Below are 23197 nucleotides of genomic sequence, written 5' to 3'. Positions count from 1 at the left end.
CTATGACTTACAGTAAGACGTACACACTATACTGCAACCCTGTACACGTGAAATATGTGTTTATACATACAGACACACAGACACGGTACAGTTTCAAAGAATCATTTAGATTTATTGCATACAGGCACTCTGATATTTTCTATTCTATTTTTTAAAGCGCTGCTGCCCAGTTCACTAAATGATTTTGAGATCCCCCCAACCTACCAGACCCTAGAAGTAGACGGAGTTAAATCCCATATTCTCTTGCCTCTTTCCCCCTCTTCTTCCTGGGCAGGAGATCAAATGTCATGGGAATTTAGAAACCTATATTAGAAATAGGATCAAACAAAGAACTTTGTCTTATTCTTTGTCTTATTCTAGGATTTAAGGCTTTGTCTTATTCTAGGATTTAAAAAAAATTTTTTTTAAATTAAATGCAGAGACAACATTTGGGTTTGAGAGCTTACACGCACTTTTCCCATACAACAATATCGTTTGCAGGAAATGCAGTGCAAAAATCCTGATCAAACAACCAAGGTCTCAGGCCCGACCTCATGGATGCATCAACTCTAAGTAGTTCCATTTCAGCTTCTCCCAGGGCCTTGGCCAACTTTAGGGAAATGTACCGTGTTCATTCTTAGATTTTAAAAAAGAACTAAAACGTACTGGCCTCTAGAGGTTTGGAGGTGAGGCAGGTACCTACCTAATTTTTTTAGTGGATTTCATTTCCTCATTTTAACCCCAAGCTTATTTTTCTTCTCTTTACTTTTCCTCTCACATCTGGGATTCGCAGAAGTCAAGGCTGGAACTCATCCCTTACAAATGCAACCATTGCCGTGTCTTTCCGGTATTACCATGGCCTGGAGAACGGTATTTGATCTACAAAACGAAACGCGTTGATTGCCTGGCCTGGCACCCTAGCGGTCCCAACAGACTAAGCACGACGCTCCCAAGTCCTCTAAGTGACTCATCCATCCGCTGGTTCTAGAATAGAAACCCGATCCACGTTTAAGCTACTTTCTTTGCCGTTTTCTATTCCAGCAGCTCTGTCATTTTTGGTTTTTTTCACGTGTGATTGTAAGAAGAGAATTCAAGAACTTCTGTTAATTAGACTTAGTGACTTTTAGCTGAAAAATCTCATTTGGGGGGCTGTGAATGCATACAGGGATCTAATGACATGAATTTTCCATGTGAAAAAACAAGTGAGAGGGCTTCCCTGGTGGCGCAGTGGTTGAGAGTCCGCCTGCCGGTGCAGGGGACGCGGGTTCGTGCCCCGGTCCGGGAAGATCCCACATGCCGCGGAGCGGCTGGGCCCGTGAGCTATGGCCACTGCGCCTGTGCGTCCGGAGCCTGTGCTCCGCAACGGGAGAGGCCACAACAGTGAGAGGCCCGCGTACCACAAAAAACAAACAAGAAACAAAAAACAAGTGAGTTTTCCTAGGAACAGCCTGAGGAAGGAAAATATGACCATTTGAGTTTTGCATATGAGAGTTTCCATATAGAAATACAAATCGAGTTTTAAAGAAGAAAGAGAGAAAATTAAATAAACAGTGAAAATAGAAATAAAATAAAAATAAAAACCAAGAAGGTGTGTCCGGGTCAAGTTTAAGCTTTCACAGTTTCGGGATTTGATGGCCTGAGAGGCACCATTACTCTAGATGCATTAGTTACTGGCATTTAAAAGCAAAAATCCTGCATCACTGAATCATAACAACATTTAAGACGTACCTGAAAACACAAAGACCAGATAACTAACTTGATGTCTAAACACATACCTTCGGATCAGAAGAGCTAATGAGAACATCGCGTGAAAAATTACAACAATGCCACTTAGTGCCTTTCATCTATTTTATTCTTTATTTGTTCCTAGTTGACCTGTTTGATCATGGAATCTGGTTGGCATACAACTGATTTCATGTTTTAAACTAAGGAGACTTAGTTAATTTGTTACCTTGGGCTTAGAGATATAACTGAACATTCTCAGCAAACCCGAGACATACCTTAAAGGGGAATAAACCCCGAAATTGACATCAGATATTTAAGAAGGTGACTATAAACCCTGGGGACTAATCCGCTACCCGCCTATTAATATTCAGTGTTCAGTGAGGCCCTTCCCAACCCACTCCCCTCGATTTCAAGGTTAACAATTCATAGGAATCCAGAGGGTGAGGATTTGATCACTAACGGTCTGCATCAAGTTCACTGTCACTTCTGTTTTCACTGTCTCAGCCCAGAGTGGAAGTGACAAAACACAATCATAGGTTCAGAATGCTCCAGTGGCCAGGGTGAGATAGAGGATGGGTGAGAAAGATGGTCTACCTCTGGAGTCTGAAAGTTGACAAAGATGAATGACTGTACAAATGAGAACAGACACCTGATCATAAAACCCTGAGACGCCGCTGAAATCTGCACCTTAACGCTTAAGCCATCCTCCAGCAGTCAGCTCCCGCAGTCCCCGCCGGAGCCTCCCTGAGCCCATATATTCTGAATGTATTTACAGCTTCTGATTGCACACATTAGGAGTGAAGTGAAGCCAACGTTCCCAAGAGGGGATGTTGTCTGCGGAGTAGTTTAAATGTCCTGGCTATTCCGTTAATCACTCAACAGTAAGACTGGTGAAACAAGCAACCATCAGGGTACAGACCTTGATGACAAATCACTCTCCTTTTGGAAATTATGAATCTTAGTTACACCACAACAGTGACCTCTGATATACAGAAGATGGAATAACCTTACAACAGGCCTTTTTTTTTTTTTTTTTTTTTTTTTTGCGGTACGCGGGCCTCTCACTGCTGTGGCCTCTCCCGTTGGGAAGCACAGGCTCCGGACGCACAGGCTCAGCGGCCATGGCTCACGGGCCCAGCCGCTCCACGGCATGTGGGATCTACCCGGACCAGGGCACGAACCCGCGTCCCCTGCGTCGGCAGGCGGACTCTCAACCACTGCGCCACCAGGGAAGCCCACAACAGGCCATTTAAAATGGGCCTCCTGGTTCTGAATAACGGCTTACACTTCCTGACATGATAAAGCAATTGGATGGTGTGGGTTCATTTGTAATGCTGACAGGAGTTCTGCCATTCTTGCTGAGATTGATGTAAAACACTTGGAAAACTATTTCTAATCAAATGTTTGGAAATTTCTTCTTTTCAAGGGAAGCGAACGCTGACACGGAGTACGTGTTGGAGGTTTTGTCTGAAGTTTTCGGAGTAAAAACAGGCCTGGGGTGTCCTCCTGTCTGCTGAGGGCAGGGCGCTGATTTTGCATTTTCACTCTCTTCTCTGACATTTAGAGCAGGACCTGCAACTTCAACTCCCCCTAATCGTACCCCCTGCTTTGTCGTCTTTAGAGAGAAGTATTTCTGGTTAAAAGAGATGACTTCTCAGGCCTCACATTGTATTTGCTGAGATAATTTTAGCTGTTCTAGTACCTTTACCAGAATTACAGGGCTGATCAGCCTGCAAGGCAGTTATAATCCCAAATAGCATAAACTTATGGGCTTCATCTGCGGACAACTGAAGTTTTTACACTTCAAGACATTGTACAATACAATAAAATTTTGCTTAAACAGCGTTTTTATGCTTGGGTCATGCCATGCACAGAAAACACAGTGGTACCACATGTAGAGAAAATGGTACCCTCCCAGCTTCACTGATGGACGCGCACCCTGATGTCACCTTTCCAAGCTGACACACTTACACATCACGTAAGATGTGTGAAAGCTCTGGTTAAGTGCATAATCTAATCCAGCAATTCCATTTTTAGGAATTGCTCCTAAGAAAACAGTTGGGCAAACATATGAAGATGAAAGTCCTAGAACTTTCATCCCTGCATATCAAAAAGTTTAAAAAAAAATCTAAATTCCCAGCCAAAAGGATTGTTTGGATACATTTATAGAATTTTAAATACAATAAAGGAATTAAAAACATGATGTAATTAGAACCAATAAATTTATATTTCAAGGTATAATGCCAATGTATTACAAAAATCAAGTGTATCTCTATATACTAGCAACAACTAAAATTCAAAACTGAAATAAAAAGAAAACCTTTAGGGTTTCCCCGGTGGCACAGTGGTTGAGAGTCTGCCTGCCGATGCAGGGGACACGGGTTCGTGCCCCGGTCCGGGAAGATCCCACATGCCACGGAGCGGCTGGGCCCGTGAGCCATGGCCCCTGGGCCTGCGCGTCCGGAGCCTGTGCTCCACAACGGGAGAAGCCACAACAGTGAGAGGCCCACGTACCGCAAAAAAAAAAAAAAAAAGAAAAAAAGAAAACCTTTATAGCACATCAAAAATAATAAAATCCTTAAGAATATTTTTAAAAGACATGAAAGACCTGTACAAATCATTATGAAGATAAGACCCAAGCAAAATGGAAAGATACATCATGTTCAGAGATCTTAAGACAAATTATTGTTAAGACAGCGATTCGCTCTAAAATGATCTGTGGATTCAATACAACAAGATTTTACAGAAATTGACAAGATGATTCTAAATTTTGGATATGGATATGCAAAAAACCTAGAAGAGCTAAAACAATTCTGAAACAAAGTCATAGGCTAACCCTATCTGATTTCTACACGCACCATAAATCTATAACAAGACAGCATGATACTGGCATAGAGGTAGATTTATACAGACACAAAGGAACACACACAGTAAACTGACTCTCAGCAAAGGAACCAGAGTGATTCATTGAAAAACATTTTCAATGATACTGCACTTTACAGAAAAAAAATGAATTCCGATCCCTACCTCCTAATATCACACACAAAATTTAATTTCAGATGGATTACAATCTTAATGGAAAAGCTTAAACTTGGGGAGGAAAAAACAAGGAAAATATCTTTTCGACCTTAGGGTAGGCAAAGATTTCTTAGGCAGGACCCCAGAGGACTAACTGTTAAAGAAAAAATTGGTAAGCTAGACTTCAACAAAATTTAAAACCTCTGCTCTTCAAAAGACATAGTTAAGAACACGGAAAGGTAAACCAGAGAATGGAAGAAAACATTCACAATATACGTATCTGACAAAAAGCTTCTACCCAGGGGGAAAAAAAAAGCAGAAAACCCTCCTGCAGACCAAGAATTAAAAGACAACACACTAAAACATTTGGGCAAAAGGCCTGGCTAGACACCTCACCAAGGAAGATATCGATACCTAAATGCCCAACACCAATCAAATACCATTTCATGATCCCCCCTAGGACAACTACAATTAAATAGACTGTCCACGCCAATTGTTGGCAAGGATGTACCGTAACTAGGTCTCTCATCAATGTCTGCGGAAATGTAAAGTGGTACAACACTTTCGAAAACTGTTCGGCTGTTCTTTTCTAAAGTTAAGCATGGGTCCACCCTACACTCAAGCTATTCACAAGAATGTGGAGAGAGAGCAGTTTTATTTATAGTACGTAAAAATGGAAAACAATTCAAAAGTCCATCAACAGGAGAACAGAGAAACAATGTGGGACACATCCATACAATGGAATAGGACCCGGTAATAAAAAAGGAGGAGCTACGGAGACCCACAATATGCATGAATCTCAAAAACATGATGTTGAGCAAAAAAGATGCCAGACGCAAAAAGTACTTACTGTATGATTCCACTTAGATGAAGTTCAAGAACTGGTAAAACGAATCGATGGTGATAGAGATTGGAATGGGGTCCCTTACAGAGGGATGGGAATTAAATATGGAAAAGCACAAGAGGGAACTTTCTTGAGCAGTGGGAAAGTGATCTGTCTGGATTAGGGTATTTATACATTTGTCAGGACTCATCTAATCTTACCCTAGAAGTCTGTACTTCACGCCACGTAAATTTTACTTTAGTTTAGAGATTTTTAAAAAAGAATAAGTTAGCTCATATTGTTACTAACATAATGAATAAATAAAGCAGGTTAGAGCAGTAAGTACAGTTTGACTCTACTTTTGTCTTTTAAAAATCATATATATGATTATTTATACATATGTATTATTTAAACATAAAGTATAAAGTCACACCTAATTATATATAATTTATATATAATCTATATATAATATAAATAATATAGGTATCATACATACTATGCATTTACAATAAATATACAAATATCACATATTTATATATTTACATGATTTTAAAAGACAAAAATATATAATAGGTTAATACAGCTATAATTTAATATTATATATTAATGCATGAAAAGCATTAATATATATATGTAAAATTGTTGAGAAAGATATATCAAGACACTAATAGCAGTTCCTTTTTGGTGCTGAGATTTCAAGTGGTTTAAAAGTTTGTTTCTTAATCTGATCTTCATCTTACAATGGTCACTTTTTTTTAAATTTTTGGCCACGCCACGCGGCTTGCAAGATCGTAGTTCCCCGACCAGGGATCGAAGCCGGCCCCATGGGGGATAGCGCCGAGCCCTAACCACTGGGCCGCCAGGAAGTCCCACAAGAGTCACTTCTTATGTGTGTAGCTAATAACGTAACACCGAATGAACACAGGAGGATGGCATCCTTAATAAGGACAAACGTCACAAGATACTAGGTGTTTGGGAGGTTTGTCCGAAGAGCAGCGTCGCAGAGGCTGGCACTAGGCGTCCTCCTGCGTCTCAGCTGCACCCCCATCCTCACTGGGATGGGACCACTGACGACACCTCGGCAAACGGGGAGAAACCAAGTTTGTTCTAATCATGCCTTGCTCCCTCCTTTGTTCTACCCAAAGAGTCCATTTCTTTGACCCTGGCAGCCTCTTCTTCAAAACCATGTGAACCTAGCAAGGAACTGATGCAAGTTGGCGAGATGCACTTGAGTCAAAATCCTACCAGAAGATTTCATCTCTTACCTGAACGCTGAAGGAAGGTGTTCCAGTTAAAGGTGGTGTTCGGCACTGTTGCAATTCCTGGGTCAAAGGAAAGAGAACAAAAGAAAGTTCATGCTGTTGAGACATAACCAGTTATTTTGTGTTGACATTCAACTAGCCGTCATACTCGGTTCTTATAAAGAACTAAAGTTCTGAGGGCTTTGCTGAATCCCCATGAATCTCTCCAAGCCTGTGAGGTTTAAAATGAGCCCACAGGGGACTTCCCTGGCGGTCCAGTGGTTAGGGCTCTGCGCTTTCACTGCCGAGGGCTCGGGTTCGATCCCGGGTCGGGGAAGTAAGATACCGCGTGCCACGTAGTGAGGCCAAAAACAAAAATAAAAAGTAAAATAAAATTCGCCCACAGTTCCCAAGGAGAAAAGATCCATCACTTTCAACCCCACCATCCATTCCTGGGCCAAACTGTCTCTAGGTCACAGAAAGCTTGAGTTCCTAAAAAATGCATATAGGTGACAGGTATCCCAAACATTCCCAACTAAACTCTAAAAGAAATTACACAGAAATTATGTCTGTATTTAAAATTCCTCATCTCAACCTTCTAAATCATACATAATTTCCTGCTATCTGTGTCAGTTTCTCAGCCAGCTTTCAGTTTAAAGTTCTCTGAAAAAACGAACATTTTAAGATTTCAAAAATCCAGAGGCAACATTTAACAGATTATCTCGAGAGCAGAAAAGATGTGAAATTTTATGGAATGTAAATTAAGTCGTCGAACCGCCTCTCCAAGGCACTTGTAAGCTGGCCATTCACACTGACTAATACAGACTACAGTTAGTAAAGTTTGTAGTAAAGTCCACTCCACGCCTGCCCCAGCACAGACTGTGAGTGGATGTGTTCCACCCGGTCCTGGAAACCCTTAATCCCTGTTAAGCAGGTTGAGTCCTCTCGTTTATCCGGCTGGAAACCGAGATTCATTGCAGTTAATCGGGATACAAAATGTTAGGTGTCAGAGGCTGTGTCCAAACCCACGCGCTGCATCAAAGCCCATGTTTTTCCTGCAGCACCAACGCCTTCCGTGGCTATAAACGAGGGGCTGTGGCAGAGGAATGGAAGGTCCAACCCCAGGCCTGCCCTGACACTTACACACCCCTTTTATGCATACTGAGTCAGTGCATCGTTTTTTAAATGGGGGCTCCAAGAAAGAGTTCATTTCATGAGTGATTCTGCTGCTAAAAGTATCCCTGAAACCACTAGAGCCTTGATAATGTGATGTTTATAAGGTGGACTTGTTCGCGTGACCCTGGGCTCAGCACGGGTTCACACCTAAGCTCAGAATCAGCCACATGTTCTCTGGAGCTACTGTTTCCCTGATCTCGATTTTGCACGTCAGTGGTTCTTCCCTGGTGGCGCAGTGGTTAAGAATCGCCTGCCAAGGCAGGGGACACGGGTTCGAGCCCTGGTCCGGGAAGATCCCACATGCCGCGGAGCAACTAAGCCCGTGCGCCACAACTACTGAGCCTGCGCTCTAGAGCCCACGAGCCACAACTACTGAGCCCACGTGCCTAGAGCCCGTGCTCCGCAACGAGAAGCCACCGCAATGAGAAGCCCGCGCACCACAACAAAAAGGAGCCCCCGTTTGCTGCAACTAGAGAAAGCCTGCACACAGCAACGAAGACCCAACGCAGCCAAAAATAAGTAAATAAATAAATTTATTAAAAACAAAACAATGTAGTGATAGTTTCAGGTGTACAGCAAACTGATTCAGTTTTACATATACATGTATCTACTCTTTTTCAAATTCTTTTCCCATTTAGGTTGTTACAGAATATTGAGCAGAGCTCCCTGTGCTATACAGTAGGTCCTTGTTGTTTATCTATTTTAAATACAGCAGTGTGTACATGTCAATCCCAAACTCCCTAACTATCCCTTGCTCCCACCCTTCCCCTCTGGTAACCATAAGTTTGTTCTCTAAGTCTGTGAGTCTGTCTCTGCTTTGTAAATAAGTTCATTTGTATCATTTCTTTCTAGATTCCACATATCATACGATATTTCTCTTTCTCTGTCTGACTTCACTCAGTATGACAATCTCTAGGTCCATGCCTGTTGCTGCAAATGGCATTACTTCATTCTTTTTAACGGCTGAGTAATATTCCACTGTATATATGTGCCATATCTTCTTTAACCATTCTTCTAACATTTTAAATTATTCTTTTATAAAGTAGTCTTATTTTTATCTTAATGTTAAAAATAATAAAAGTGTGCCCATTCTACTATTTTCAAGTAAATCCCAGACATCATGTTATTTCATTTCAGTAGGTATCTCTACAAGATAAAAGACTCATTTTTTTTCAAATATACATATATTTAAAATTTCTTACCTTGACTCTGGACATAGATCTTATCCTTGGCATGTGGCTTTTGAAAAGAGGGGAGAAAGAAAAAAAAGTAAGTTTGCTAGTCCATCCCCATTGCTGCTTAGAGAGAAAATGAAGGCCATAAAAATATCCTGTTGGAAAACATCACAAAGAATCATCTACACAGCCACTCACAGACTAGTTACTTTAAATATCCTGTTGGAAAACATCACAAAGAATCATCTACACAGCCACTCACAGACTAGTTACTTTATCAGAGCAAAGAGTTACCTCTGCTTTTAATGGGGGTCAGCCCATTACAAACACAGCTTATCTAAGGGAAGAAGTACAAAGAGGTCCCTTAAATCAGGCATAATGCAATATTACCAATTTATAGTTACTATGTGAGTAGAAAAGTGATGAAGCTCAGACAGAGAACATGCCAGGGATACAGCCCATCAGGTGCGTATCAGGAGCTGAGGTTGAAGGCAGACGTTTTGGAAAATGTGGTTTGTGGATACAAACCCTTGAATAGAGAGAGTACACTCCCCACCTTTGGAGAAGAAAGGAGGAGAAGAAGATGAAGACAGAGGAGGAGATGGGGATGGAGGGGGAGATGGAGATGGGGATGGAGGAGGGGTACCCAGTATGTTGGGAAACAAGAGAACAGGCACCAGGGGTCGGATTCTTCCAGGATGTGAATGGACTGGTCTCAAGGACCCTGTAAGGACCTCCCCCAAAGCCCCTTTGACATCAAGGGACACCGTGACACTTGCATGACTGATCTAGATATGTGTCCCCAGATGCATACGTACTATCCCTGGTGGTGTTTTCTGGCGGAACTTCATAAAACTACTAGAAAGAAAAAGAATCCATTTCTCAAGCTCGTTTTGAAACAGTGACACAGATATTTTTAAAATCAGGTTTAGACCCAAAGGTGGAGGTTACGGGAGCAGAGTGAGAAATCCGCTTTAAAGGGCAGCAGGGTCAAGTAGGTGCAGAGGGCTGTTTCTCGTAAGTGATCAAAGATATGGTCATTCTGGTGATAAAGTCTAAAAAGGTGCATCTTTCTACCATGTGGCCCGAATATCAGCTCCATGCATGAAACGACTAAACTAGGTAAAGAGTGGCCATCACAGAAGTTGCATCTTCGTGCTCTCTCTACCTAAACGTGTGTGAAGGGCTCTGGTGGTCCTCCAGGTGACCGGGATCCTGCGAATTGCATGTGGTCTGCTGACCCACTCTGACCTTCATCCTCAAATCAGCTTTATGTTTTGGGAAACCAACTAAAGGTGAGGCAGTCCCGACAAGGGAGAGACGATCAATGGGGAGAAGAGGGAGTTACCCTGCCCTCCGCCTGGTGGATGGGAAGGTTCTGGGAGAGGCAGCCTCTGGCCATCCTAGGACGGCTGAATGGAAGCTGGTACAGAGGGACCTCCCTGGCGGTCCAGTGGTTAAGACTCCAGGCTTCCAATGCAGGGGGTGCAGGTTCGATCCCTGGTCGGGGAACTAAAATCCCACACGCCATGCACGGCACGGCCAAAAAAAAAAAAAAATAAGGAAGTTGGTACAGAGACACAAGTCTTGGTTTGGTTTTGCTTTTGACCTTAGCACTACATTTTATATTTATCCATCAGAGGTACCTGAGACCTCTAAAAGTCTTGAGTATCCTCCTCCATACGCCACATAGCAGGATGCAGCCCCTTTTAAAATGCCCTTAAAATAGCAAGCCTGCAAAAAAAGAGCTTCAAAAATCTCTTCTCTACTAGTTAAAAAAGATATTAACCTTAATGGAAAAAAAAAACGGTTAATAGCAGCCATTTGAAATCAGAGTTTAGCTCAGAGCCCTAAAAGATTCCTTTTTGTTAAATTATAATTTCACTAGAAAACTGAAGAAAATTGTACTGGAATAGAGTGCAGGCTAAGAGTGCCTCTTCTTTAACCAGACCTAAGCCTACAACATTGGCTCAAAAAATGTCCATAAGAAGGATATTGAAGCACTCTCAAAAATATACCCGGACAGCATTTTAACTTTAAAGGTAACACGAGTGTTTGACAAAAACAGATTCACTATAATTCTATATAAATTCAATTCATGACTGTCAGGCAAAATGGAGATTACAGCCTTACTACTATTTTCATTAGAACTGTGCCGTGCAATTAGAAATATGTAAACCCCAAATGCTCCTCTCAAGAAAGTTCCTTTGGGCACAAACAAAAATTAATTAATTAAAAGGGTATCTCAACTCTATAAACAGAATAAGTTGACTCTATATGGAAATGTCTGGGTTTATCTGCTGATCTTACCTATCTCTGAGGATTATTTCCCCCAAATCTATTGAACTCCCCCCCAAAACAAGTAAGTATCAAGTCCAATATAGACTTTTAAAACATGTCATAAATGGTATTTGAAGATCTTATCTGAGCAAATCAAGAAAATAGAGGGACAGTATAAAGGAAATCTGCATCTGAGTTATTTTTAATCATTGTAAGAAAAGCGATCTGGCAAAAGCCAATTGGCTTATATTGATTTCGAAAATCATTTTCTATATTAAGATGCTCTAAATACAAATTAGCTTTCTTTGCTCAATATTTATTGTTGTTTCACTTGCCTTGAAATAACATGAGTCGAAGTCCTTATATATAACATTTCCCTTGGAAGATCAGCTCATTGATGCATAAAATGAAAAAGAAGACGTGTGTGTGTGTGTGTGTGTGTGTGTGTGTGTGTGTCTGTGTGTGTGTGTGTGTGTGTGTGTGTCGGAAGGGTGGAGAGGGAAAATTCTCCATTTTTTCCTCCATTTTTAAAGTCTATGAGAAAACATTACTTAATTTGACCCACTACTAAATATAAAAAGTCAGTGTCCTATAAACACATGTGACTTTGTAACAGACCCAAATGCTCAGTTATGCCTTTTTATAATGGACCACCAGACAGACAGCAACAACAAAAAGATTTCCCATTCTTTTATTAATATAACCTTCTGAAATTAAGCTTTCCACCAAATGGAAACCACAATAAATATTACTTTTAAAATCTATGCACAATTTCATCCTCTACATCCTAGTGACAAAAATATTATTTTACAACTTCTGATGATGGCTTTGTTAAAAGTCATTTAAAAACAGCTACAAATTACTTAGAAGAAATCATGGCCTGTAAGTGTATAGCTTTCAAAATACATCACAAAACACAGAAATTGGGCATTTTTCAGGGGACATGGGTCTCTTCTTTTCTCCCTCTTCTCTTTTCCCTTAGAAACTGTTTTTAAGTAAGGAAAGAAAATAATGTTCAGGGAATTCCCTGGCGGTCCAGTGGTTAAGACTCAGTGCTTTCACTGTCAGGGCCCAGGTTCAATCCCTGGTCGGGGAAACCAAGATCCCACAAGCCACGTGGCGTGGCAAATTAATAATAGTAATGTTCAAAATAAAAAGGAGGGGGGAACAACCTTGTCACTAAATTCCTGCAACTGAACCAGACAAGGAAAGATTTTTCAAGAAAAGGAAAAAATCCACAGATGAGATGGGGAGGACGTCTGAGAACCGAATTGGGATCCAGTTTTATGGGATCTGACATGAAACAGGCTATAAATAAAGATGAAACTCAAACAACCCTGGGCAAAATCAAAGGATGAATGTGTAACACGTAATCTAGCCCAGCAACTCAAGAAATAGGAATGCCAGCAAGAAAATTCCCAGGAAGATTAAAAAGTAAAATACAGTTAAATCTACGGAGCAAATAACATGGAATCATTGCTGATTTTATTCAAAAGCTTCCCCTACTGTTCTCTGCCTTTGCAATCTGATGAATTAGAGCAACGCTTCTGATCATCCCAAAAGCTTGTGCCCCAGGTCATGGGAAACGTTAACTCAGAATCTATGCTCTGAAATTGATGAGTTTTCCATCCTTTGAGTTCCTTTAAAACTTTTCAATTCCCAGGGATCTCACATGGGGGAAAAAAATGCAAAGGACACGTGCAGTTCTATCAAGAAATCTCTGAGGGAAGCCAATCTTAATAGAAGTTATTAAAAATGATTAGCTTCCTAAGATATGACCAATCCCTGGAGTTTTCCTTACAGGAAATTTGTGGGGAGGGCCAGCATACAAACTAGGGTTTCCAAAGATGAAACAGAGGGGTGAATGTTTTTAAGTTCACATTACAATAGAAACTATAATAAAAGATGTGGTCTGTGTAGCTCCTGCGCTGTCAGCATGATTTTTGGAGATGATCAAATACAAAGCGATGGGCCATGCAGGAAGAAGAAGAAGTAACAGTAATTCAAAGGACAGCATAATTCAGCAATTAGGCGAGAGGCAGCTCATTCAGATTAGAAAAGAACTAACACCTACATCAGCCTTTTGAGCTCCCCTGTGCCATGAACGGGCAAGTGATAGCCAATGAGATCTGTCTTGCTTTCTGTATTTCAATTTCCAAAAGAATTGTGATGAGTATATGTACACAGTGAAAGTAAAATTACTCTTTAGGTATTGCCTAACTGCTTCCAGAAAGTTACTTTTCTTTAAGGAGTGCCAAGGCAGGGTAGATGAATTAGGCCCCAGAAGACTGGGACTCAAAATTTCCAAATTAAAAAAAAAAAAATCACTAAAAAGTAATAATACCAGGAAGCTTAGTTCAGCACTAACCTCAACAAAGTGTATCCATGTGCCACGTTGGTTATCACTCTGCTTTTTCTGAATTCGATAACTGTGTCAAACAGTATTTACTCATGCTCAAGATTTTTTTAAATAGTTCATAAATAAATATTTGAATTTAGAGAAAGTCCTCTTAGCTGAGTACTTTTTTTTAGAAAAAGCATGTGAACAGTGCAGTTAAACTTTACACAGACCTGTGGGGTTTTGAACCCAGTGGAGACAAATTAAACCACAATCATTGTTTCTGCAGAGAGAAAAGCCTTCAATTAAGATATGTGGATACCTAATTTGCTTTTAATTATATTGGTGAAATAGTTACATTTCCTGGTAAAAGTCTGGTGAATTTAGAGAAAGTATTCTAAACACGGACTAGAATTAGAAGTGCCCAAACTTGTATTCTGAATGTCTATTACACACTGTAGCAAGAATCAAAATGCTATTTAGACTAGTTTTAAATTTGCACAATGCATATATCACAGTTAGACATGTGCAGTGAACCCAATTCCCAAAAACACGAAATCAAGGTTATAATATCACAGACCGACAGAGGAGCACTGTCCCAAAACACGGCCGATGTTGAACTTGGACAATGAGTACTAACTATGTAGCAGGCGGACGCCAGTACAAAGCCCCCGGGACAGCGACCCTTACAAAGTAGGCACAACATCAAAGTAAGGCTGATACAAACAACACTAAAAAAATAACAACGGGGGCTTCCCTGGTGGCGCAGTGGTTGGGAGTCCGCCTGCCGATGCAGGGGACGCGGGTTCGTGCCCCGGTGTGGGAAGATCCCACATGCCGCGGAGCGGCTGGGCCCGTGAGCCATGGCCGCTGAGCCTGCGCGTCCGGAGCCTGTGCTCCGCAACGGGAGAGGCCACAGCAGTGAGAGGCCCGCGTACCGCAAAAAAAAAAAAAACAAAAACAAAAAACAACGGGCCCAAACAAAGGCACTTTAAATTAAAAGAGATAAAATAAAACTCTCTTTATCGAACTCCAATCAAACTAATTTGTGTGAAGTTAGCCAGAGGCAGAAGGGTGCTCATCAACACAGCCTCCAAAATAATGTTTCTTTGTTTTTCCCCTCATTGTGCCTTTTTTTAAAAAAATTGAAGTATAGTTGATTTGTAGCGTTGTGTTTCTTTCAGGTGTACATACATACCTATCTATTGTTTTTCCAGATTCTTTTCCCTTTTAGGCTATTACAAAACATTGAGATAGTTCCCTGTGCTATACAGTAGGTCCCAAAATAATGTTTCCAAAGGAGCATCCTAGCTTTGTCAGAGGGCTGAAATTAACCCACAGCTTGCAAAATATACCCTCCCTTCACTCCTTCCTGTTAATGTTTCTCCACGACCAGATCGGAGCATATGTTTTGGAAAGCTTGAATCAGGGTGCTCCCCACGTGCATATCTGTGGTATGTTGCACTGTCCAATACTGCAGCCCTGGGCACGTGAGGCTACTGAGCCCTTGAAGCGGAGCTGGTCTGGATGGAAATGTGCCTCCTGAAAGTAACATGCACACTCAATTTCAAAGACTGAGTACCAAAAAAATGTGAAATAGCACCTTAGTCATTTTTATGTTGCTCATGTGTTGAAATAATAAGATTTTGGATACAGTAGGTGTGCAGTTAGGAACTTGGCCTTGGCCAAGAGGTGGTCTGGCTTTTGCCCTGGGCTTCTAGGAAATAATCTATGTGATTCCTAAGGGGCATGTATTTCTCTAGGGTGAGGCCAGCCACAGCTAACAGTCTTAGGTAGGGGCTGGCCATGCCGGAAAGACCAGCCATGTGATGGAAATTGGGCACTTTGGGCCAAGTGGTATCAATCTGCCTGAAGACTGGATTCAACCCTGTGTGCAAACAATCGATCAATCAAGTCTATGCAATGAAGCCCCAGGATAAACTCTGGACACCAAACGCAGTGAGCTTCCTGGGTTGGCAAAACTCTGTACATACGTCTCAGATCAATAACGGGACGCTGAGATGGTCATAGATCAACAGGCAGAGGGCAAAATGTCTTGACTGCCCAGGGAGAGGGCGATGGAGGACCAGCCCCGGCGTCTCTTCCTCTGGCGGATTTTAGCCTGGATCCTTTCCCAGTAATAAACCATGACAGCGAGTGTAGCTCTTCGTGAGTTCTGAGTCCTTCAAGCCATTTCTCAAACTTGAGGGTGGTGATGGGGACCCCCTGAACTTGCCCTTGGTGTCAAAAGTGAGGGCAGGTTTGGGGAGAGCACCCTTACCCTTATCCTTTGCAGCCTGGCTAACTCGGGGAGGTGGATTAAGTAAAACAGATTATTAAAACTGATCTTCCTTGTTTCCACTGACTTTTAAAAATGGGACTCTCAGAAAATGGTAAATTACATCCACGGCTCACCTTTGTAGGGTGCATTGTATTTCTATTAACAGTACTGGCATCAAGAGTGAGCCTGTGTTTTTATAAAAATGAAGTTTGAGAAAATAACAAGTTTTAGGCCGGATTTTATGCTCAAAATTATATTGATCTATATAGACTCTACATGAAACCGCAAAAGCAGTAAGAAGCAAAGACCATAAATCTTTCTAATCTGGGATAATTGGAATTTGATTCTGGTTTGATAATAATTACGTAAGGTTAACTAAGTTTGGACCTGAGCCAAGCCTGCTCACCAAAATAAAGGAGAAAATTAAAAACAAAAGGTGGCAGTTCAATAATGCAGCATGAAACTTAACTACTCAAAAACTGCATCACTGTTCCGAACACGTAACTACCAGTAGTCTCTCCACAAAAATCCATCTCAAAGCATTACATAGATGTGGCTGAACAGTGAACCTTTATATTGTTTCTACACAGTTTTCATTTGCAAAAACTAATCGAATAAAGGTATTGAGCTGAACTTTATTGAAAAATCATCCACCAAAAAAAAAGTACTACAGCGGTATTAAAAAACAGGTTCACATTCGAATTTAATAACTAACCTCCACCACTTTAAACAATAAAAACAAATTCATCCTTTCTTTTATGAGCTTTCTTGATGCTGCCTGTGACACCATCATCCAAGACAAAACAATTTTTGCCAACTTCTCCATTTCTTTCTTCAAATGCCTTGTTATTATATTTGGAAAAGCATCTGTCGGAAAACAAAGACTGCTAACCTAGGATGAGGGTAGATTTGGTGTGGCTGACCTCCTGGGTGACAGGCAAATGGTCAACTTAATCTTGACATGTAAGATGATCCTTCCAGGAGTTCCCCGGCAGTCAGTGGTTAGGACTCTGCGCTCTCACTGCTGAGGGCCTGGGTTCAATCCCTGGTCAGGGAACTGAAATCCCACCTGCCACGCGGCGCAGCCAAAAAAAAGAAAAAAAGATCTTTTGACAGGACACTGCTGGATATTCTCACCACTGCTAGCAAGCCTGCCCAAAACGTAACTGGTCTATGCATTTAACGCAGTTTTCTCATCGTTACATCGAAAAGTTAATCCCAGGCTTCCCTGGTGGCGCAGTGGTTAGGAATCGGCCTGCCAATGCAGGGGACACAGGTTCAAGCCCTGGTCCGGGAAGATCCCACATGCTGCAGAGCAACTAAGCCCGTGCACCACAACTACTGAGCCCGCACTCTAGAGCCCGCGAGCCACAACCACTGAGCCCACGTGCTGCAACTACTGAAGCCCGCATGCCTAGAGCCTGTGCTCCACAACAAGAGAAGCCACCGCAATGAGAAGCCCACGCACAGCAACAAAGAGTAGCCCCCGCTCGCCGCAACTAGAGAAAGCCCGCGCACAGCAACAAAGACCCAACGCAGCCAAAAAAATAAAAAATAAAAAATAAAATAAAAGTTAGTCCCGTCTAAGAATAATCACCGATCGCGTATCACCTCGACACTGATGACTTCCACATCTGTACCTCCAGCTGCACCCCTTTCTGATGACAGCCCCACACTGTGAGCTACATTCTGGATACTCATCCCCGAGTCCAATACTCGTCTCTAATTCAATGTGTCTGCAGCTCAAAGACCCTGTTCCTCCTCCTCTCCGCATCTATACTCCTTTCCTCGAGTTCTTCCAAAATATATTCATAAAAATGTTAACATCCCTGAGCCCTTCTTTATTTCTTCCTCACATGCTATGGTCTTCCCGCACAGAAATGGATCCATAACATGGGGCTTGTGTTAAAGAAAAAAATCTATATCCCGTGCAGGTAAAAGGGCACGGTGGTTGTGCTTTTAAAAAAAATATTCCAGAAAAAAAAGTGTGTGTGTGTGTGTGTGTGCGCGCAGGAGTGGTGGGGCAGTGGGTGAGAGTCAAATAAATAAAGATTGGAGGGAGTTCCCTGGCGGTCCAGTGGTTAGGCTTGGCGCTGTCACTGCCGTGGCCCAGGTTCCATCCCCAGTCCCCGAACTAAGATCCCGCAAGCCATGCGGCGCGGCCAAAAAAGAGAAAAAGGATTGGAGAATGGTAAGCTGGGTGGTGGACGCATAGGAGCTCACCCTACTATTCTTGCTATTTTTGTATATGCTTGGACATCTCTGTAATAAAAAGTTGTAAAGAAGGATCCCTTCCTGGCCAAGTCAATCGGACAAGAATTTATTGAACATGAGGTGGTACGTTACCCTCTAGGGATACAGGGGTGAACCACACCTTGTTCCTGTCCTCAAAGAACTCACAGCCACACGGTGCAAAAAGTGAAGGAAAGAGGTGTTACAGGGGCGTTCCTGGTGGCGCAGTGGTTAAGAATCTGCCTGCCAATGCAGGGGACACTGGTTCAAGCCCTGGTCCGGGAAGATCCCACATGTTGCAGAGCAACTAAGCCCGTGCGCCACAACAACTGAGCCTGTGATCTAGAGCCCGTGAACCACAACTACTGAACCCACGTGCCACAACTACTGAAGCCCGTGCGCCTAGAGCCTGTGCTCCCCAACAAGAGAAGCCACGGCAATGGGAAGCCCGCGCACCGCAAAGAGTAGCCTCTGCTCGCCGCAACTAGAGAAGGCCCGCGCGCAGCAGCGAAGACCTAACACAGCCAAAACTAAATCAATCAATAAATAGGTGTTACAATCTCGAGGGATAAGCACTAAGTGCGGCGGATTATTAAAATGGACCTAATCAACAGCTCCCTCCCTGCACCCCTGCTTTTTAAGGCCACGCTGAAGATCGCCCCATAAGGAGGAAGAGGCTACAGCTCCGTGCTTGACTTGCTCTGGCCCACAGACAGTAGCAAACAGCACACAGGCAGAAGCCTGCAGCCTGCTCACGCACTACTGCTGCTCTCTCCTGCCGCTGAGCCTGACAAAGGGCGACAGACCACATGGAGAGAAACACCAACTGTCCCAGCCATCCCAGCCGAGGCCCCAACACGTAAGCAAAGCCGTGCTGGACTACCCAGCCCCGCTGAGCTGACCCCGGGCAGAAATGCCCAGACAACACAAAGCATAAATGATAAATGGCTGTCTTAAAGCACTACGTTTGAGGTGATTTGTTATGCAGCAAAAATAACTGATACAGCAGTGAACACATCTGTACCAGGTTTGGAGGGCCACAGGTTTTACAGACAAAGGTGACATTTAAAACTGAGAAGTTAGGGAAAGGGGGGGAAATCATGAAGGATAAACTTGCTTCAGCAGGGAAAAGCTTTCTTTTATGTCTGGCTTAACAGAAGGCAGTTGGAGTCTCATATCTGCTGCTCTATTCAATCTGTTTCCATATGTTGCTCTGGCTGAAGTGTATAAAGAAAATCCTGCTTCTTGCTGACAGGTAACTGGAAAGGGGAGGAATATTTTAATATGGGCCTTTAAGGAGCCTTTTCAGATCATTATAGGTATTAGTCTTGGACATGACACCAAAACTCAACAAATGGTAGCTTCTTAAAGGTTAGTTGCAATATGGAACCTGAAATTATATCATACCCTGATATATTCGAATCCATAGGTCTGTCTTGCACTTTGATGGATCTGTTATCTATGCATGATTGTGATGCCACGTATTAGTCATTTGAAAAATATTGGTTCACTGAGTGATGCAGACCTCGCAAATGTTGAACCATTTCATTACACGGCATCCAAAAAAAAAAATTCACATTTGTTAACACAACCACTGATCTCATCAGGGAAGGACGTAAGGGGAAGCCGTCCACTTCCTGGTGGCTTACCAGATTCTAATTTTTGCTTTAAAATTTAAATGATATCATTGGCAATAGATACTGTCCGTTGTTTTTCTTGAAGTGACTCACTCAACTGAGTCATTTTTAAGAAAATGAGCGCCAAACGCCCAAGTCTGAGTAACCATAGTTTGGTTATCAGTCCTTCAGATAAAAAAAATGTGTTAAGACATGGCTGGTTCAGTCTGCGACCCCAATGTTGCACCAGGGCCTTTGCTCAAGATAACCCCCATCCCTCATTCAGAGGCAGCAGAAAGAGCTGATACATACTTCCTGTTTCATCACCCAGAACGTTAAAAAAAACACATGTATTCAGAGGTTAATGTTTGATAAAAATTTATCATTTTTATGCTTCATCGAGGACATTCTTAAGTGAAAAACTGGCTCTTTTTTTTTTTTAACTATAAGTGGGTAATGGTGAATAATCCGTCGGTGCAGATGGGTACCCCTGCTTTCATGACGATGAAGGCGTCAGCCATTTTCCTCGCCACTGCTCTTCACATGGTGAAAAGGTTTTTGCCTTTCATCATGCCTTTAATAATGTCTGAGCATTATGACAAAAATAGGTTTGACTTTGTGCAGATCCTGAAAGAGTCCCAGGGACCCCCCCCTTTGAGAACCACTGGTACATCACTGCCGTAAGGCAGATGGACAGTCAAACTGATACAAACACGAAACTCGGAGCCAGGAAGCTTGCCGTTTTTCATTCATTACATTGCACTGAAAAATGCACCCTCGATTCTCTGCCTGGGGAGTTTGAGGTCAAAAATAAGAATATGCACACTCTGGTTGCAGGGAATCTTCACGTTCACGTGCACGTAGTACTCTGGGCTTTGGCAAAGGTCGACCAGTCCCACAGAATACTGCATTTGCCCTTGTCCCATTGCAGCCGTTTCCAAGCGTTAGATGTTACAAAGTGAAAGCCTATAGATAAAGAATGTGCACAGCCTGTAAAATGCCACCAACAGGAATAATGCCTCCAGATGACAAGGGCCTAAGTGCTGTGCACAACGGTTTGCTGGTAAAGCACAAGGACCAGCAACGCTGGTGGTCCAGGGGCACTGCAGGGGTCACCATCTGAGAAAACAGCATCGTGCCTACGATCCACCGGAGGAAAGCAACCTTTCAGCTGGCCTTTTCTTTAGTTTTGCAGACACAAGCCCCACCAGTCCTCTACAGAACTCCCCACGGAGGATTCAGATTCCCGCCAGCTCATTTCACCCCCCCCCAAGTCATAATGAATTTTAAAAGTCAATAAATGCATTAACTTGTAGAGCTACAAAGCCCTCTACTCATTAAAGCCCTTCAAATGAAGAGTCCAGCCTAGGAAACTCCAGCTGCCACCTAAGGGATTGCTACTCCCAACGTGTACAAGGATGCGGCAACATTTACAGTCTAGTCCGTAAATCATCCCATCTGAGCACATAAAATGAAAACAGACAAAACATGAAAAGATCTGGCAGGGACTCCCCTGGTGGCGCAGTGGTTAAGACCCTGCACTCCCAATGCAGGTGGCCCGGGTTCGATCCCTGGTCAGGGAACTAGATCCTACATGCATGCCGCAACTAAGGAGCCTGCCTGCCGCAACTAAGACCCAGTGCAACCAAATAAATAAATAATTATTTTTAAAAAGAGAGAGAGATTTGCAAAAACAAACAAACAAAAAAAAAGAAAAGAGCTGGCTATTGGGCTATTTTTGCAATTCAAGAAGAACAACAAAAGAAATCAGGGATGGTCTAAGAGTATCTACCCAAATAAAAAAAATCAACATATGGGAAACATAATACACTTCTGTGGCCACCGTGGGCGGTGCCGATGGGAACCATGTCAGCTCTACTAAAACTGCCTTTCTGTTCTCTGATCCTGCAACTTTGCCAGCATAACCCAAATCAAAACGTGAAATGAACACGTACCCACTGCCTTTGTGCCGTTTCCTTCATTGACTCCGTGAAAGCGACAGCGAATCTAGAAAAGTGAGCAAAAATAATGAAAATGATTAGGGCAGAATCTAATTAACATAACTGTGAAACAGCTCTTTGGAACAAATTGTGAGAGACAGGTAAGTAGCTGAATTTACAGTGTGATCAATCTTTATTAGTCATGGTCATTGGCTGTTAGATTTCATCTCCACTCACATCCAAAAAAAAAGTTCTGTCTGCAGAAAATGAACAAATGAAGCTCAAAACTTCCTATGTTTCTTGTTCCTTCAGGGAAGGTGAGGGAAGCAGAGATAAAGACAGAAAGCAGAGGGACTTCCTTGGTGGTGCAGTGGTTAAGAATCCGCCTGCTAATGCAGGGGACACGGGTGCCAGCCTTGGTCTAGGAAGATCCCACATGCCGTGGATCAACGAAGCCCGTGAGCCACAACTACTGAGCCTGCGCTCTAGAACCCGTGAGCCACAACTACTGAAGCCCGTGTGCCTAGAGCCCACGCCCTACAAGGAGAGAAGCCTCCACAATGAGAAACGCACGCGCTGCAACGAAGACCCAACGCAGCCAAAAATAAAATAAATAAATTTATTAAAAAAAAAAAGACAGAAAACAAGATGCACTAGAGAGGCAAGGAACTTAGATAATATTCAGGGGCAGGTGATCTGGTCCACTGGCTTTGCCAAAGGAAAACTGGCAAAAGTGTTCAAGATTTACTAAATGTCCCCATTCATCAAGAAATGGCGGTTTCCAGAAGCAGGACTGGGTACACGTGGAATGAACCAGGAATATCTTTTGGGGTCAGAAAGTAAGAAAGCGCTCAAAACATGGCAAGGGCTTGTCGAAAGGATGCAGGAGTCAACGCAAAATATCTCCAATGGCCATGGCTGAGGTGATCTGGGCACCAAAATAAGTAATAGGAGTGATGGGTAACCCGTAGAGTCAAATAAAATAAATAGCCATGGGTCCGTGTTGATGTAACTAAATAACTGAGTAAGTAAAAGGGGTCAAACAGACAACTCTTCCTTATAGTAGAATTCCAATTAACAAATGTATGAGTTCCAATTAACTCATATAGTAGAATTCCAATTAACAAATGTATGTATTTTCTAGAAATAGAAAATTGTTGCAACCAAGAACCGTTAATAGGGAATTCCCTGGCGGTTGAGTGATTAGGACTCACAGCTTTCACAGCCGGGACCCGGTTTCTATTCCCAGTCGGGGAACGAAGGTCCCGCAAGCGGCACCTGGCGTGGCCAAAAAAAAAGAAAGAAAAAAAAAGAACCGTTAATAGATGATTCCTCCCCACTGGCATGACCTGGAAAGGGGAGCTCACGTCCCC

At 42.5% G+C, this 23197-nt stretch overlaps 1 protein-coding gene across 3 annotated transcripts in view; it reads right to left on the bottom strand.

Moving 5' to 3' along the window:
* GLT1D1 (glycosyltransferase 1 domain containing 1) overlaps positions 1–23197 on the bottom strand; it is a 138113-nt gene that overhangs the window by 92751 nt on the left and 22165 nt on the right. For all 3 annotated transcript variants that reach the window (XR_009534662.1, XM_060120791.1, XM_060120790.1), the window contains exons 4-6: positions 21840–21891; positions 9165–9201; positions 6811–6867 (exon numbers count right to left, since the gene is read on the bottom strand). Coding sequence is in view for 2 of the 3 variants with exons in the window: in XM_060120791.1 (XP_059976774.1) it covers positions 6811–6867; positions 9165–9201; positions 21840–21891 (146 nt within the window). In the remaining variant the exon portion in view is untranslated. The remainder of the gene's footprint in view (positions 1–6810; positions 6868–9164; positions 9202–21839; positions 21892–23197) is intronic.

This window comes from Lagenorhynchus albirostris, chromosome 14, assembly GCF_949774975.1.
Source record: "Lagenorhynchus albirostris chromosome 14, mLagAlb1.1, whole genome shotgun sequence".
NCBI classification, from domain to species: Eukaryota; Metazoa; Chordata; class Mammalia; order Artiodactyla; family Delphinidae; genus Lagenorhynchus; species Lagenorhynchus albirostris.
This window is presented reverse-complemented; position numbering and strand designations above follow the sequence as displayed.